Source organism: Pseudochaenichthys georgianus, chromosome 20, assembly GCF_902827115.2.
Source record: "Pseudochaenichthys georgianus chromosome 20, fPseGeo1.2, whole genome shotgun sequence".
Classification (NCBI taxonomy): Eukaryota; Metazoa; Chordata; class Actinopteri; order Perciformes; family Channichthyidae; genus Pseudochaenichthys; species Pseudochaenichthys georgianus.
In genome coordinates this window covers 13,021,504-13,039,624 of record NC_047522.1, presented here as the reverse complement: position 1 = coordinate 13,039,624, position 18,121 = coordinate 13,021,504, and the positions used below count along the sequence as shown (strand labels likewise).

At 43.3% G+C, this 18,121-nt stretch overlaps 1 protein-coding gene across 1 annotated transcript in view; it reads left to right on the top strand.

Annotated features, from left to right (window-relative positions):
* Positions 1-18,121, top strand: part of phex (phosphate regulating endopeptidase homolog, X-linked) — a 47,666-nt gene that overhangs the window by 6,896 nt on the left and 22,649 nt on the right. The window contains exons 2-8 of the mRNA XM_034108842.2: positions 8,196-8,255; positions 8,363-8,524; positions 9,154-9,237; positions 9,706-9,932; positions 16,491-16,559; positions 17,223-17,339; positions 18,032-18,115. Coding sequence (XP_033964733.1) covers positions 8,196-8,255; positions 8,363-8,524; positions 9,154-9,237; positions 9,706-9,932; positions 16,491-16,559; positions 17,223-17,339; positions 18,032-18,115 — 803 coding nt within the window. The remainder of the gene's footprint in view (positions 1-8,195; positions 8,256-8,362; positions 8,525-9,153; positions 9,238-9,705; positions 9,933-16,490; positions 16,560-17,222; positions 17,340-18,031; positions 18,116-18,121) is intronic.

Sequence of the window (18,121 nt, the reverse complement as noted above, 5' to 3'; positions counted from 1 at the left end):
CCTATCCAGAAGTAAGGTTCCAGAGCCGACGCTGTGCGTAGAGGTGAGCCCAACCAGATCCAACTGGTACCGCTCCACCTCCCGCACAAGCTCCGGCTCCTTCCCCCCCAGAGAGGTGACGTTCCACGTCCCCAAAGCCAGCTTCTGCCGCCCGGGTCTGGTCCGTCGAGACCCTCCGCTTTCACTGCCACCCTTCTGGCAGCGCACCCGACCCCATCGATGTTTCCCGTAGGTGGTGGGCCCGCGGGACGGAGAAGCGGAGGTGTTGCCCACGTTGCCTTTTCGGGCTGGGCCCGGCCGGGCTCCGTGGCAAGCCCGGCCACCAGACGCTCGCCGACGAGTCCTCCTTCTGGGCCTGGCTCCAGAAGGGGACCCCGGGCTTCCTCCGGGCCGGGTATCCTCACTTCTTGTTGTTTCTTTCATGAGGTCTTTTGAACCAATCTTAGTCTGGCCCCTTGCCTGAGACCAATTTGCCATGGGAGACCCTACCAGGAACACAAGGTTCCAGACAACACAGCCCCCAGGTTCATCAGGGCACACAAACCTCTCTACCACGGTAAGGTGCTGGTTCTTCAGAGAGTTATTACCCTATTCAATAATAATCCAATGCATAGGCAATAATGTAATATAATACATCAAATTGTTATATATATTTATACATGTATATATATATTTATTAGGGCCGTCAGTCGATTAAAATATTTAATCGCGATTAATCGCATGATTGTCCATAGTTAATTGCGATTAATCGCAAATTAATCGCACATTTTTTATCTGTTCTAAATGTACCATAGAGGAATATTTTTCAAGTTTTTAATACTCTTATCAACATATGAGTGGACAAATATGCTTTATGCTAATGTTTATTATCATTTGAACAATGACAAATATTCTCATGAATATTAAACACAACAACCTCTGAACATTACAAATATTCGCCTCAATTCAACCTGGAACCTCTCTCATACAATACAAATGGTGTGTGTGTGTGTGTGTGTGTGTGTGTGTGTGTGTGTGTGTGTGTGTGTGTGTGTGTGTGTGTGTGTGTGTGTGTGTGTGTGTGTGTGTGTGTGTGTGTGTGTGTGTGTGTGTGTGTGTGTGTGTGTGTGTGTGTGTGTGTGTGTGTGTGTGTGTGTGTGTGTGTGTGTGTGTGTGTGTGTGAGAGAGAGAGAGAGAGTGTGATCGTTGGAGCTATGTGCAACTCAAGGCATATGCTCGAACGGGAGCTGCCTGGACGCTGCAATCATGTTGCTGCAATCATGAGTGTGCTGACTTCTCGTACAATGTCCCGCTGTCTGGCTTCCTGCATAAAGTCAAGTGCTCAGCGCAGTTGTGTGGATAGGGCGCTCCTCTGTTTTCATTTAAACAGCTCCTTATATCCGTTAGCGCAGCTAGCTAGCACCCGATGCTAACAACAACAATAGCCGCGTTCACACTGCGGTACGGTAATGCACGTAAGGTCTCTCTCTCGCTCGCTCGGGCCACACATACACACACCCTCCCGGTCCTCCCGATGGCCAGTCGGTGCCTGCCGGTGAGCGTGGAAGTGTGCTCTGCCACAAGCGGGCGGCAGGAGCGGGGCTGTCAGCAGCATCAGCTTGTAGATGGTATTTTAAACTCGATGCGCTCTGAAACTACGGAGCGGCCGAGGAAAAAAAATACACATGCGTTAATCGCGTTAAAATAATTAGTGGCGTTAATTTTTTTTTGCGTTAACGCGTTATTAACGCGTTATTAACGCGTTATTAACGCGTTAACTTGACAGCCCTAATATTTATATAGTCTTAAAGTTACAACCGGCCCTTTAATGTGGCCCGTGATGAAATTGAGTTTGACACCCCTGATCTAAATTGTTATCCAGCACCTTTAAACTCATTTTGACTTTGTAACTTACGTATGTTGAATCTGTATGAAAACAGAATTGTGAAATGCTACGTCAATTTACAAAAAAAGTAAATTAGGCGTTTCCTATGTATTCCTTAAAAAATGGGGTCCCTGTGTATCACACAGAAGGAGATTGTTCATGTCAGACGCAATCTCACTTAATATTTGTGATAGGGTCTGTTGCTCTGAGCATCTAATAATAAAACAAAGGTGGGTCCATTTTTGTTATTTGAATGATGTATCTCATACACAATGGATACAAACTGTGTTGTCTCATTCTATATCCTGAGAGAAAATGATATACATTTAGCATTCAAAACTCTACATACTATTCCTAGATCTGAATAATCAACCGATTTGAATGGAACCATTTTTATGTAGAATAAAGACAAAAGAGTGATTATACAAATTACATTTATTGACATTTTAACCAGAAGATTAAGTCTCAAAGAATGTTTTAAATAAAAGCACATAAAACAAAAAGGTGGATAATAATAAAATATATTAAATGTATATGTAAGGAGATTAGGTCAAATGAAATGACACTGAGCAAGTGATAACAGCAACGCCCAGCGTGGATGAAGATGGCAGGTCTTTCTTCATGCTCCGTACTGTCCCCTCAGAGGAAGTGGGAAACGGGATAAGACCTCTGGACACCACGCTGTCTCAATGATCCACACTGTTAGAGGAAAATAAATGTTTTAGCAAATGAAAAATATGAAGTTAACAAATAAAACACAGCTCAGGGGCAGTCATGGACGGTAGGTTTTCCTACAAAGAGAAGTAGTAAACTCAGCCTCCATTGATTTTCACATCAAATTAGTGTTTTAATAAAATAAGCTATCATGGTTTATACTTGCATATCTAAACAGAATTATAAAAGCCTGTTGGTAGAGTCAGGCACAGGAGTCCGTTTGAGTGTGTGCGCCGGTGTCTGAACGCTCACTCACTGCTCGCTTTGTAGGCTACTTAGCTTGCATTGTTATGGATCTAAAGTTTTCTTTTCTTTGCTTCTCACTTAACTAACACAATAAAGAAACAGACCGTATACTACAGCACAAAAAACACAAATGATCAATATTTACTTACATATATTTTCACTTGTAGTATTATAATAATTGAAATGCTGGTTCTTCTGGGGGTGTTCTATCCACGCTCAGCTACCGCACCGCAGCTGCCTGCACTGTACAATCGCTGGAGGACTGGGCTGTAACTGAAAAACTGAGTAGCCAATGGGGACGCACCCTTGAAAGTCCCGCCTACCTGGGACGTTTGTGTCAGAATTGAAAACAAAAAATGAGGGAGCACAAATGAGAAAGCTGCAGCGAGAACAAAAGTCTGATCATTGAGAAAGAAACAAAGAGAACTGCAAACAAAATATATGTTAAAACAAAGAAAAAAGACTTATAGTTTACATGATTACACAAATGATTTGTTTGCAACTTATAGTTTTTTTTTTTTTAATTAAATGTATTTTGCTTGACTCCGTTTTTTTTCTCTTAAACTCTTAATTTTGGTTTGATTCTGAGAAAGTGTTGCTTTATCTTTATGAAACAAAACTAATCCCATAATGGTCCTGGTTGGGAGGGGTTGAAACTGGGGTGGGGTACATATAAGTATTGTTTTTCTTGTTATTGAGGGAAGCCCACATTTGTGTGGTGGCATTGATGTATAATTATGTTATGTGCCTCTGTATGCAGTAGCACACTCCCACTGTAATGGAATCCCTCCTCTGATCTGCAGCCATGCGAATCACCAGACACTGGAATGACAAGTGCTGGATTTTTTACTTTTTAATAAGTTCATAGAGTGTGCTTCTTAAATATTGTTGTGTACATGTTTGGTGTTTAAGTAATAACATGAGGTTGGTATTAGCAGTGACACCGGTACCTTAGACATCTGTGTGTGTTTAAACCCTAGGCTATATGTGTCGGACAAAGCTGTGTTTGAGGTTGTTTAAGGGCAAGTAGGTCATGCTGAGTTGAAGTTGTTATAGTGTGCGTGGGCACAACATGAAGTGACTCTCACAAGCAGGGGCAGTCAACCTCTGAGGTCAGACATTGAGGCAGATCTGCAACGTTCCACATCGGGGATTTGGTTTCTAAATCTGTCCACTCACTTCACATCTTTTTACTGCCTTGCCCTCAAAGCACATAACAGAGGTTTCTACTGAGAGGTCAGAGAAGCAGGCCTTTGTTCACCTTCTAAGAAAGCAGGAGAATGGTTAAACCTCTGGTTACACCACAAGTTAAACAATGGCTGGCTATTTTCTGTGTTATTCCTGCATTCTGATTGCTTTGTTTGGAATTGTGTGCAGAACTGAGGCTCAAGTATATGTATGTTGGACATTACTCAATATTTGCTTGTGACTCAAGGCATGACTACGGAGCCCATAAAGGGTCATGAAAGACTTTTACCTTTTTCTTTTCTTTTTTCATGACCCTTTGGGGCTCCGTACATGACAGTAAATCTAGGGCACAAAACTAGGGCCACAAGGGTGGGTGGAGGGGGTCTGGAGGATGGGTTTGGGCTGACAGCCCAGGGGCACAGCGGAGGACCAGGAAGGGGTCTCGGGCGGACGGCCTGGGGGCAAGGCAGAGTTCATTGTGGGGGTCTCGGGCGGACGGTGGTGGGGAGAGGCGGGGCTATGGCATCATCGTTTTCAGGAAATGATCGTATAGGGCGTACACACGGAGCCACAAGCGTTTCGTCCTCAGACCTACCCACTTTGGGTGCCGTTGTCACAGTGTATCGTATTTGGGCTCCGAATCCGCGTTTCCGTTTCGGCCTTGTGTGGACGAACTGTCTATACGATAGAGAACGTTGGCGGATTCAACTGATATCGTCTCCGTGTGGATGGGGCCTAAGATCCAGAGATCCATGGGTCCACCTGGGTTTCAAACTCACGTCAACTTTCTAAGCTTTCAACTGCATTCCATGATCTTTAGTACATTTCTTACTTGACAAAGTTATCACACTGGTGGAGAAAGAAGGAAACATTTGTTAAGTTATATTTTATGACTTGTGCTTTGTAGACATCATGTGTTCCTGGTTTTCCAACCCAGTCTCACACAAAAACGTGTAATAACTACGTTGGTCCACAACGTAGGACGTAGTATTTCTACGAAAATGCCTCTGAAATTGTAAGATCCCTACGTTTTTGTTCACCATTCATTCCAATGGCTGGCGTCTATGTCACGTGATCTTCACATTTCTCCCTGCAGAAAAAGAAAAACATGGCCGAACTTCGTTTTATTCTCGGTGTAAAAGGCCTATTTAAAGTTACTTTGGCCATTAAAATGCGTTTTGATGTCATTTGATGCGAGAAATATGAGTTGTTATTTCAGATTATGTGTGCAGATTACGAAGATTACTTCAGGAAATGGTGTCTATACAACGTTTTCATTGTTACCAAGGTGGTTGCTAGGGACGCTGCTATCGATATTATTTCTGTTATGTTGTGTAACTGTTTAATGGTGTTATCTTTATTGCTACCCCCTTCCCCGGCAAAGTATAGTGTTGGTCCACAGCGCAAACGTATTAGTTTAACAAAATCTGCATCTAAAATGGTGCAGAAACGTTATTTTCCCCTGTACAATTCCAGTCTCACATCTCACAGCACATCGTCATTAACAAATACCGGAAACAGACCGAAAACACTTTATTCCGAGTGTACTTGCTTTTCTCTTTGAAAGTCATCACATAACGGCATTGTAATACACGGTTCGGCTGCATTAAATATTACATATCTGCCGTAGTTCGGTATTTATAGAGCCCTGATGAGAAGACTTCTAGACAAACATGAGGAACTGCCGCCAACACTGGAAACGTGACGTGGATCATAAATATATCAACAATTAAACAACATCTTACATTTCTTTTCACACAATGCGTCTCCTTGCAGTATCAACACTAATTCGGCGGACTTTTATATTTGATCCAATTGGTAGATAGGCTGTATTTACACCATAAAGGTGCACAGCTGATATAAAGGGACACCTAGTGGTTAAAGCATGTTATTGAATTTCATTATTTTTATTATTAGATATTAATAGAATCCCTATAAAGTATGTTCATTACTCGTTATTCTCTACTAATAGTTAAGTAAAGACTGTATATAATGACTATTTTGCACATCCCTTTCAAGATTTCAAGATTTTCTAAGGTTTATTGACATATCATATAGGCCTACACAACTATGGTGTAGTTATGCAATGTTACGCAGGTTCCTCAACAGTGCATTACAAGACATCTATCAATATTTGTGCATTCTTCCAGCAATGTTAACTATGTTGAAGCACTTATTTTAACTGATATTATACATATGTATTATACTCTTATAAGATGTATGTAGATAGTATAAGAAATGTGCAGAATATGACAATTTAATGGTGGAGGTACACATATTGAAAGATGTCTTGTGATGTACTGTTGAGGAACCTGTGACCAAAGTTGTTCATCTCCGACCTTGTCAGGTATTGAACAATCAATAAATAAAGAACACAGAATTATTAAATATAAAACACAGAATTTGTGTGATTATACTAAATGATTTACAAATAAACACCACTGCATATTTACAACTATACACATGCTGATGTAACGCAAATGTTTACAACTTGGGATCAATAAAGTATATCTTATCTTGATGATCGATGGCTACTGCCATATTTGCACAATGTGCCTCTGAACCTTGACAAGTGCATGTTTCAGGCTCATCAATGAACAACATTGATCTTATGGTCACAGACATAAGACCAGCTGTTAAATAAAGCTCTTCTGACCTTAGCTGTCGTGTGGGTATATATTAATGCTGGGCACAAGCAATTTTCACCCATTTATTAATTATATGTTTTAAATTTGAGTGTTTCCTATCCCCTAAACCTCCAGGGATGTACACAGTTTAATACTGGCAACTTCTTATTATGGGAAATATGAAAACGTCTTTTAAAACTACAACTCCCAGATGTGCCATAGATAGAGAACATGTTGCGAAACACACAATAGCCAGCATGTGTAGTTCTGGGGACGGGGTGGGGGAGGGGGGGACGCGGTGGACCCGTTCAAATCCAGTTTTGGACAGTCTGCAGTGGTTCCATCCCATTTGAAGTGCTGTTCGACGCTCTGCACACTCTCCAATCACAGAGCTTGAGGACTATCACGGGGTTGCTCAAGCGAAGCGGAGAGAATACTTACTTCCGGGTGTAATATTCTGTAAAGCAAATGAGCTGCTCCGACCCTCGGTCCTGACGGACTCCAACTTGTGTTTATTAATCAAACAAATAAATAAACACAAGGATAATTATGTGTTATTGTTGAGTAAATGGAGAATTGCACAGGGGAAAATAACGTATCTATTGTGGTGATTGACATTATTCACCCACGGATCTATGGGTTAGGGTATTGTTCTGCACGGACATTTTAGTGAGCCGGACTTCCTGTCTCCGCCGGTCTTCGCTTCCCGGGCATGAAGCTGTTTACATGTGTTTTGAGATGCTAAATAAAAGTCTAGCTTGTACCTTTGATGCCCCGCCTCCGACTCCCATCTCTCGGCACCACACTATGCCACAATTTTAGATGCAGATTTTGTTAAACTAATACGTTTGCACTGTGGACCAACACTATACATTGGCGGGGAAGGGGGTAGCAATAAAGATAACACCATTTTACCCAACATAACAGAAATAATATCGATAGCAGCGTCCCTAGCAACCACCTTGGTAACAATGAAAACGTTGTATAGACACAATTTCTTGAAGTAATCTTCGTAATAACTAGCAAACTAAAGATCATGTACATCCACTGCACACATAATCTGAAATAACAACTCATATTTCTCGCATCAAATGACATCAAAGGGCATTTTAATCGCCAAACTAACCTTAAAATAGGCATTTTCCACCGAGAATAAAACGAATGTCGGCCATGTTTTTTTTTTCTGCAGGGAGAAATGTGAAGATCACGTGACATAGACGCCAGCCATTGGAATGAATGGTGAAAAAAAACGTAGGCATTTTACAATTTCAGAGGCGTTTTCGTAGAAATACTACGTCCTACGTTGTGGACCAACGTAGTTATTACACGTTTTTTTATGAGACTGGGTTGGGTTTTCCAGCTCTATTAATACAAACACTCCTGGAAATGTATTGTTATTCTGAATGTTAGCTAAAAATCGAGGTTTGAGGTTCTGTTAAGCAAAGTATTTAACATCCCTACATTGATTAACGGCCACAAAGCATTAAATAACTATCTCTATACAAACACTGTTTACAGTTCTCAAGCTTAATCCTCAACTCTTTTGTTTTCCTCAGTTTCTCAAAAATCTAGTCAAAAGGAAGAGTTCTGTCTGACCCCAGAATGCATCGAAGCAGGTGAGGAGTTCTTGTAAACAGTCACTGTTTGAGCATGATATATTCAAGTTGTAACTGAAAAGTTTCTATTTAGACTCACTAACTTTAGTTTTTCTTCCTTCTTGTAGCGGGGTCTGTACTCAGTAAAATAGATCGGTCTGTTAACCCCTGCGAGGATTTCTATAGTTTCTCGTGTGGCGGTTGGTTAAAGGAGAACTCGATCCCTGAAGACTTGTCCTCGTATGGTATCTACCCCTGGCTACGGCAGAATGTAGACGTAAAAGTCAAAGGTGGGTTTGCCCTAAACATTTCAAATACCTACTACAAATAAAATAATAAAGCTATTTGGTAACGTATATGACAGAATTGCAGAGGAGCAGGAATTTCATGATGCTTGAAGAGCACATTGTTGGGCCGATTCTTTCTGCACCTCAAATGTTTTCTCCATTTTAAAATTCAGCCCAAAGTCCCTTAGACCCCATGCAGCTCCCTGTGTGGTAGCTGTGAGTAGTGCAGGGGCAGCAGTTGCTAAGTCTGTTGGGTCTTAGCTTGGGAACCAGTCGCCAATATAATTCCTGATTGGCTTGCCAGAGACACGCTAATTCTACTCCTCCATTGTTCCCTGGAGGTTTCCTCTTGTAGGATTAAAAAAAGTGTCTTATTCTTCTTACCTTTCTTCTTCTTCTTACCTTTCTTCTTCTTCTTCTTCTTCTTCTTCTTCTTCTTCTTCTTCTTCTTCTTCTTCTTCTTCTTCTTCTTCTTCTTCTTCTTCTTCTTCTTCTTCTTCTTCTTCTTCTTCTTCTTCTTCTTCTTCTTCTTCTATCACAACTGGAGACTGTACTTCACCCATACAGTATGTCTTAAAAGTTTATTTTAGAGACAGTTTATTGTTAGAGTCTTACATTTTTTTTCCTGTCAGAGTTACTAGAAGCTCCTTCACCCCCTGATGAACTGGAAGCTGTGACTAAGGCTAAGATCCTCTACCGCTCCTGTATGAATGAGAGTGAGTCCGTCACACACACACACTTGGTTTTGCCATTTAAGTGGACATAACATTGACATATGTATTCCCTAGAGACTTTTTTTGGTAATTCCAATAGAAAATCATAAATTCCCTCCAATAAACAATCCAATTCAAACATGAAACCTTTAACCTGCACTCACATCTGGACACATATGTAAATATATTTAACATGTACATTCGAAATGCTAAACGTTTTTCTGTGATGTCTTATTTCAACAGTTACTTTATCACTTTATCACTTTATTTTAAAAACATTGTGTATTATTATTTACATTTTTTATTCTATTGTGTCTTTATTTTTGCCTTGTGTGAATCCTGTGAATCCTATAAACGCCTGAATTTCCCCAAGGGGATTAATAAAGTTCCATCTTATCTTATCTTATGAAATCACCAGACTAAATGTTGAACCTAATTGTAATGTATTAAATGATATGTTTGCTTTTATAGCTATACTGGAGCAGTTGGACAGCAAACCGCTGCTGAAAATTTTCCGACAGCCTGAGTTTCGGTGGCCTGTGGTGGGGGAGGGGCTCGGAGGAGAGTACCAGTGGTCCGAGGGGGAGTGGAGCCTCCTGAAGACCCTCACTGAGATAAGGAAACAGTTTGGCAGGAATGTCCTGATTCGAATATACGTCTCCCCCGATGACAAAAACTCCTCAAACTACATCCTCAAGGTCAGACATCCACAGTTAACTCTCAATACTGTTTATCCATGCAGGTTTTCCACTTTTAAAATGTATTAGAAAAAACACTTATTATCTGACACATAACCCTCCACTTAACACCAATAGTGAATTTAACAGCTCAAATTCTGAACCAATTAAACAAAGAATATATTTTTGCAAGATTTAGAGGTCAGATTGTAAAGCTAGCAGCTTTTTATCTAGCCGTTTCCTCCCGCGTGAGAGGTATACAAGTGGTATCACATTTGTTTTATATTTATGCACCATGACATCAAGTCAAATTCCTCGTATGTGTGAACCTACCTGGCAATAAACCAGTTTCTGATTCTGATTCTGATTCTGAAGTCAAGAAATATATTTCCCATATGTAACTATTCCTGTACTAGATAGATAGATAGATAGATAGATAGATACAGTGGTTCCCAACCTGGGGGGTGCCAAAGATCACAGTGGGGGCGCCAAGCCTCAGATGATTTGATGCCAAATATCATATTTAGACTTTTTTATTTTTTAACATATAATTGTAACGTACGGAGCTACGTACGTCCTGGAGGGGTCATAGAGAGAAAAATAAATAAAACGAGGCAACGCTTTATTAACTTGTGCGCACAATATACTTTCTCGTTCGCACAAGATACTTACTCGTTCGCACGAGATACTTACTCGTTCGCACGAGATACTTACTCGTTCTCACAAGATTTCTGCCGGAGTTTCATACTCGGTTGCGAACCGATCCAGTGAGTGCTGAAGGTCGCAGACCGATGAAGCCATTAGAACCCCATCATCTGCAAAAGGCAGTGGCGCAATCCTTAGGCCCATTCCCAAACCGCCCCCTACACCCTACCCCTCCGTGACGGAGTGAACTCCGTCTGTAGCCACACTCACAGCTCAACAAGGCTCCCTCCTGTCAGACGGAGGGAGTAAATACAGCAGCAAGCTTTGGGACGGCCTCCCCTCTCTCCGGCAGAAACAGGAAATGCCGTAACTGCATGTAACAACGATTTCAAATCAGCATCTCTTAGACAAAATATGTAAATTAATAACTCAAATAAAACTCCAAACATATTTCATTGTGTTACTTTTTTGTAAAGCTCTTTTAATTTTAATAGTAAACAACAATTATTTCATACAGTTCAATTTGTATTGAGACAGGGAAATAATTTAAACCTCACACGTGGCGTTTCACTGTCAAGGGGAGCGTGTATGTAATTACATTGCAAATACTAACTTGAGCCCCACCACTGTATGGGTTAGCCCTACCATAGATTACCCAACACAAATACACTGGCTCCGCCACTATTTGTGGTCTACAATGACAGAGAATAGCCTGTCAAGTTTGGCTGTACTCAACATTGAATCAAAACGCACCATAGCTTTAAATCTTAATAAGTGAGGCATTTTGCTGAACAAGATGGTAATCACCACATTCAGCTGTTATAGGCATGCCAACTTGATGCTCTGCTCACGGATGAGTCGATGAGAATAATAAACTGTTAAGATGATGACCTTACATGTATATAATATTTTTCTTCTTTGTGGGGTTCTGCCCCCAAAAAACTGTTTTAAGTCCTGAGAAAGTCAAATAAGATGATGTGTAAAACTACACTGCCCTGCCAAAAACAAGTAACCACTTTGATTTAACTAGCCAGTAGGTAAGGACTTTCCACTGGATAATAACTGCAGCGATGTGTATGTTTTAGCTGAATACACGTTTTTTAACCCTAACTGATGCAGTTAGTCACTTCTTTAATGTTTGTTCTTTCTGATGTAAAGTCAAGGTTGTAACTGTTTGCAATTAAGTTGTGGGGCGCTGAACTGTTCTTTTGATTCTTTTGATATATGATAGTAATTACTTGTCTTTCAAATTTGAAGGAGGGTGAGCAAGCATCTTGTGGAACATTCATCATAATATAATTTATTTAATAATAACACTGAATATGTGAATCATAACAGTGATTGACAGCTGATAGGAATAATATGATTGATAATAGTATCATATTCATACAGACACACATCGATGAGACAGTTAATTAATGTACTTATTGTAGCAGTCTGCATAGATTTGGTGCCCCTGCTGGTCTCAGCGTGAGACAAACTCATTCAGTTATTGTTCAGTTAAAATTCATTAAATTATGTCTGCCACCTATGTAAGGCTTTACTGATGTGCCACAATAATGTCACCTAATGTTATTGAGTTAAAATATCAATATTGTGGCTTTCCAAGTTAACATTGATTGATATGACTGCGATTAAATCAGCATATACTTCTTTCAGGGGATGCCACCCCTGAAATTCTCCTGCCACCCTCTTGCCACCCCATGAATATTTTTCTAGATCCGCCCCTGTGGTTGTGGCACCCAAGGCGCTGCTCCAGAAGGTTGGTGACTTCATCCTCGAGGTTGACGCAACCTGGGTGTCATCATCGATTCCACCCTTTCCTTCCACTCCCACGTCAAGTCTGTGACCAAATCTGCCTTTTTCCATCTAAGGAACATTGCAAGACTCCGACCGTCACTCTTGGAGTCGGTTGCCGAAACCCTAGTCCATGCGTTTGTCACCTCTCGCTTGGACTACTGCAATGGTCTCCTGTTTGGGGTTCCCAACAAAACCCTGGACAGGCTCCAGTATGTACAAAACTGTGCTGCTAGGGTACTCACAAATACAAAGCCGTGGCAGCACATCACTCCCACCCTCATCCACCTCCACTGGTTGCCGGTCAAGTCCTGCATATCATTAACAATCCTCCTCCTTACCTACAAGTCCCTCCATGCCCATGCCCCCCAGTACCTATCGGACATCCTGCACCCACATGCCCCTCCCTGGAACCTGCGGTCTTCAGACTCTGGCCTGCTTACCACCCCCCGCACTAAACTGCGAACCTTCGGGGACAGACCCTTCAGTGTGGCAGCCCCCACCCTCTGGAATGCTCTCCCTGCGTAGATCCGCAACATCCCCACGCTTGATGCCTTCAAAAGGGCCCTCAAGACCCATCTGTTTACTAAGGCCTTTGGCCCCTAATCTATTTGTTGTTTTGTCTGTCTGACTGGTTGTCTGACTGCCTTTTGTTTTGTTATATTTATTTTGCCCTGTTCTTCCTTGTAAAGCAACCTTGGGTCTCATGAAAGGCGCTATATAAATCCAAGCTATTATTATTACCCGAGTGTCCAAAACATACGGCCTTAGGTCCGATGATACGATAACGAAGTTGATCATGGACATTCTGCCTAGGGTGCTCTGGTACCACGTACACTTATGAGCATCCTTATGTTCGAACATGGTGTTTGTTATGGCCAATCCATGACTAGCACAGAAGTCCAGTAACAAACCACCGCTCCGGTTCAGATCAGTGGGGCCGTTCCTCCCAATCACGCCCCTCCAAGTGCCTACATGTGCGTTGAAGTCTCCCAGCAAGATTAAAGAGTCCCCTTCAGGAGCTCCATACAGGACTCTTTCCAGGGTCTCCAAGAAGGCAGAATACTCTGAATTGCTGTTTGGTGCATGGGCACACACAACAGTCAGAGTTTTACCCCCCATAACCCACAGGCGTAGGGAGGCAAACCCTCTCGTCCACTGGGGTAAACTCCAACAAAGAAGCACCAAACCGGGGGCTTGTGAGTATCCCCACACCCGCCCGGCACCTCACACCTTGGGCAACTCCGGAGAAGAATCCAGAGAGTCCAACCCCTATCCAGAAGTAAGGTTCCAGAGCCAACGCTGTGCGCAGAGGTGAGCCAAACCAGATCCAACTGGTAACGCTCCACCTCCCGCACAAGCTCCTTCCCCCCCAGAGAGATGACGTTCCACGTCCCCAAAGCCAGCTTCTGTCGCCCGGGTCTGGTCCGTCGAGACCCTCTGCTTTCACTGCCACCCTTCTGGCAGCCCACCCGACCCCATCGCTGTTTCCCGTAGGTGGTGTGCCCGCGGGACGGAGAAGTGGAGGTGTTGCCTGCCCTCGTTGCCTGCCCTCGTTGACTGCCCTCGTTGCCTTTTCGGGCTGTGCCCGGCCGGGCTCCGTGGCAAGCCCGGCCACCAGACGCTCGCCGACGAGTCCTCCTTCTGGGCCTGGCTCCAAAAGGGGACCCTGGGCTTCCTCCGGGCTGGGTATCCTCACTTCTTAGTTTGTCTTTTATGAGGTTTTCGAACCAATCTTAGTCTGGCCCCTTGCCTGAGACCAATTTGCCATGGGAGACCCTACCAGGAACACAAGGTTCCAGACAACACAGGCCCCAGGTGCATCAGGGCAGACAAACCTCTCCACCACGGTAAGGTGCTGGTTCTTCAGAGAGGAATATCAAATATAAACAATAACAACAAAACAATATTTTGTTTTGTTGTTATTGTTTATATTTGTCCACATGTGCGTTGAAGCAATCTGGATATGGAAAAATAATATAAAAAGTAAAAAATACAACAGGATCCAAAATACTACAGGTATTTATAAGAAAGGAGAAACTGTTTATATTAGCATGGTTTTTATGGATTTTTAACCAATTAAACAGATGTTGTGGTGACACGTTATTGGACATCATTCACCTTCAGGCTTGTGTTGCAACACGGACCCGTTAGAGTGGGACACCGGAAATGAGATTCATTCAGGCTAGCATGACTTGCAGTAGCAACAAGTGTATTCCAGTCTTGTGTTTGAATGTATAATAAAGTGTGGAGTTCCATACTGAACACACCGCCTCCGACTCTCATTCATCGGCGCTACACTGGTGACCCCGACTTTTCCGAGAAGGTTTCCGGAAAATTAACGAACATGGCTGAGCGCGATGTTTTCGTAAAGCTGCCGGAGTTTTGGAGAATGCCGCGGCGGCGTGGTTTGCACACGTGGAGGCGCACTTCGCCTGCCGACAGGTCCGTGACGGGGACCTGAAATACTACCACGTTGTAGCAGCGCTAGGAGGCTCCATGTCGTCCAGGTTGGTTGGTTTTATCACAGACCCCCCACACCATGGCAAATATGAGGCGATTAAGGCCCTCCTCCTTAAGACATTTAGCTTATCTGCAAAGCAGAGGGCCCGCCAGTTACTTGACATTCAAGGCCTAGGAGACAGCAAGCCATCTCAGCTAATGGAGAAAATGCTAAATCTGCTAGGGGGGGAAGATCCCCGGATTTTATTCACGGAAATTTTCCTGCGTCACTTGCCTCCCCGGGTCCAGACGGCGCTGGCCAACACGCCTGTCACGGAGCCCCGTGCCTTGGCTGAGGAAGCGGATCGTTTTTTCCTGGCTACACAACTGCCTGGTGCAGAGACCTTAGCTGCGACGCTCAGCGGCCCATCTGCAGTCAAGAAAGCGTGGCGGGGGCAGGACACGGCTGTATCGAGCCGGCATGGAGACACCGGAGAGTGCTTTTACCACGCACGTTTCGGGACAATGGCGAAGAAATGCATCGCTCCGTGCAGCTACATACCCCCGGGAAACGGAGGGGCCGGCGCTCAGTAGTGGCCCTGAGCGTCGGCGGCACATGCAGGCTCCTCTTCGTCAGCGACAGCCTTTCGGGAGCCTGTTTCTGTGTGACACGGGCGCTCAACAGAGCGTAGTTCCCGCATCGAGTGAAGACGTCACCCGGGGTGGGCACGGACCGCGATTGACAACGGCTAACGGTGGTCCCATTGCCATGAGATGGTATACGGTCAGCCGCTGAGGGTTCCTGGGGATTTCCTCCCTAACGCATCGGCTCCCTGGTCAGCATCGACCCAGCGGGCTTTCCTGCAGGACGCCGATGAGGCCTTTGCTCCGATCCCTACTACTCAGCACGGTACTCAGGTGTCCCGGGTTCCCGCAGAGCTCCGCTCGGCGGGGCACGTGTTCATCCGGCACGATGCGCACAGAGGCCCCCTGCAGCCCCCTTACGATGGGCCTTTCCGGGTCTTGGAGCACGGGGACAAGCACCTGGTGGTCGACCTGGGTGGCAAGGCCGAGCACGTCTCGGTGGACCGGGTGAAGGCTGCTCACCTGGACTTAGACCAGCCGGTGGTGCTGGCTCGATCTCCGCGACAGGGCCGCCCCCCGGCCTCGACCCCTGTCACGGATTTAAGACCTGTTGTTCCGGTCCCTCCCCTTCCGGGGGCCGCACAGGCGGAAGTCACTTTTCCGACTCCCGTGCCGCCATGCTGATTTTGTTTATGTGTGAATTCTGGGGGGGCTTGTGTGGTGACACGTTATTGGACATAATTCGCCTTCAGGCTTGTGTTGCAACACGGACCCGTTAGAGTGGGACACCGGACGTGAGATTCATTCAGGCTAGCATGACTTGCAGTAGTAACAAGTGTATTCCAGTCTTGTGTTTGAATGTATAATAAAGTGTGGAGTTCCATACTGAACACACCGCCTCCGACTGTCATTCATCGGCTCTACAATGTACTGTATATGTTTTAATTTACAACTAATATTACAATTTTGAAACAACGTAGATAAGAAACTCCACAGGTTCAGCTCCTTGCACATTGTTCAAATTGTTATGGCTGCAGCAAAGGTAGAAGATGAAAAAATACAATTTGAAAAAGCAGCAGAATCTAACATGTGCTCTTTGTCTTTATGTAGCTTGATCAGGAGTACTTGTCTCTGCCCTCCAGGGAAGACTACATCACCAACACTTCCTCCGCCCGGGCGGTGAGTCTCTGCTCCATCTTTCACTTATTTTACTTGTTATTTAAAAACTCTTCTTGCTTGAGTGATACATTGCAGCAGAAAGAGGTTCAGCTGCTTAAAATATCAACAGTAAATTATGTTTTTTTTTTTTATCAAAACAATAATTCCTTCCAGACTAAACATTTTCACATATGGTAGATAGTTGTGATGCAGGAAATGAATTGTGAAAAGGCAACAAATTCTGATTGTCTAATAGCTGGCTCATCAGGCCAGAGTAACAAAAAATGGAGCAAAAAAAAGAGTTTTTCATGATATTAGTAGACTATCAATAGGAAAGTACATTTGCTATCCATTGATAAACAATGTTCTACATTTAGGGTGCAACTAGCAACTCTCCTTAATATTGTGTAGAAAAATATGATAAATAATTAACATTATGAAGTTAATACAAAAAAATAGGCTGTTTTTAATTAGGTTCATGGATAATCACTCTTTTTGTGTAACTATGATCTTGTTAACTATGATGGCACTTTGTCATTTTGTATTTTATTTTGTGCATCTTCGCTGTGCATATGTCCCCATAAAACAGATAATAATAAATCTGCAAAAGAAGTACAGAAGCCTTTGCTTGATGTCTGATGGCATATCTTTATTTTCTCTCTTTCGCTCTGCTGTTTTCTCTAGTATCGTGCAGCCTTGTTGAGTTTCATGGTGGATACAGCAGTTATGCTGGGCGCTCAGGAGAAAGCAGCACTGACCCAGATGGAAGAGGCTCTTGCCTTCGAGACCAAACTGGCTTATGTAAGAACGTCATGTCAGATACATATAAATCTATTTAATGTTTGGAGATAATTTCATAGTCCATAATGGCACTGGATGTGTTAACTAATGTGTTGTGAAATATGAGGATGATTGATCTACTTTAAGGAAAACTATTAAAGGTCCCCGCTGTACAATAGATGCGCACTGCTCCTACTAGTTAGGATGGGTTAAATGCAGAGAACAAATGTCACTGTGTGTGCATGTGTGACCATTAAAAGAGGGTTTCATCCCTCCGATTCTACTATTCTATTACTTTTATACTGTTTTTCATCAATATATTATAGTTCTCAGATATATACAAAACATGTATATTTAGTGTTTGGGTCCAAATACCAAACAGATCATTGTAGCATCCCATAAACCCATCTGTTTCAAAAGTGCTGATTCTCTGTCTTTTACTTAAGATAAAAATAAGGTACCACTCCCAACCCCCAACCACGCCCCTCTGTAATATATTTGGTTAAAAAGAACACAATGGTGCTCTAGAAGTAGATTCAGGTGATAAGGTGGGGGGGGGGGGGTTACCTTGGTTGGTTATTGGCTAATGGTTGCACAAGCCAAAACAACTTTATGACATCATTAAGTGGCCAAAATCTGTTACAGTAGGTGACTGTTAAAACATTGTATATAAGATCAGTCATGTCAGTTAAGATTGCTCATTGTGTGTGCAGATCCTGATTCCATATGATAACCGCAACAGTGACAACATGTACAACAAAATGTCGCTCTCTCGCCTGCAGCGCACCATACCACAGGTACTT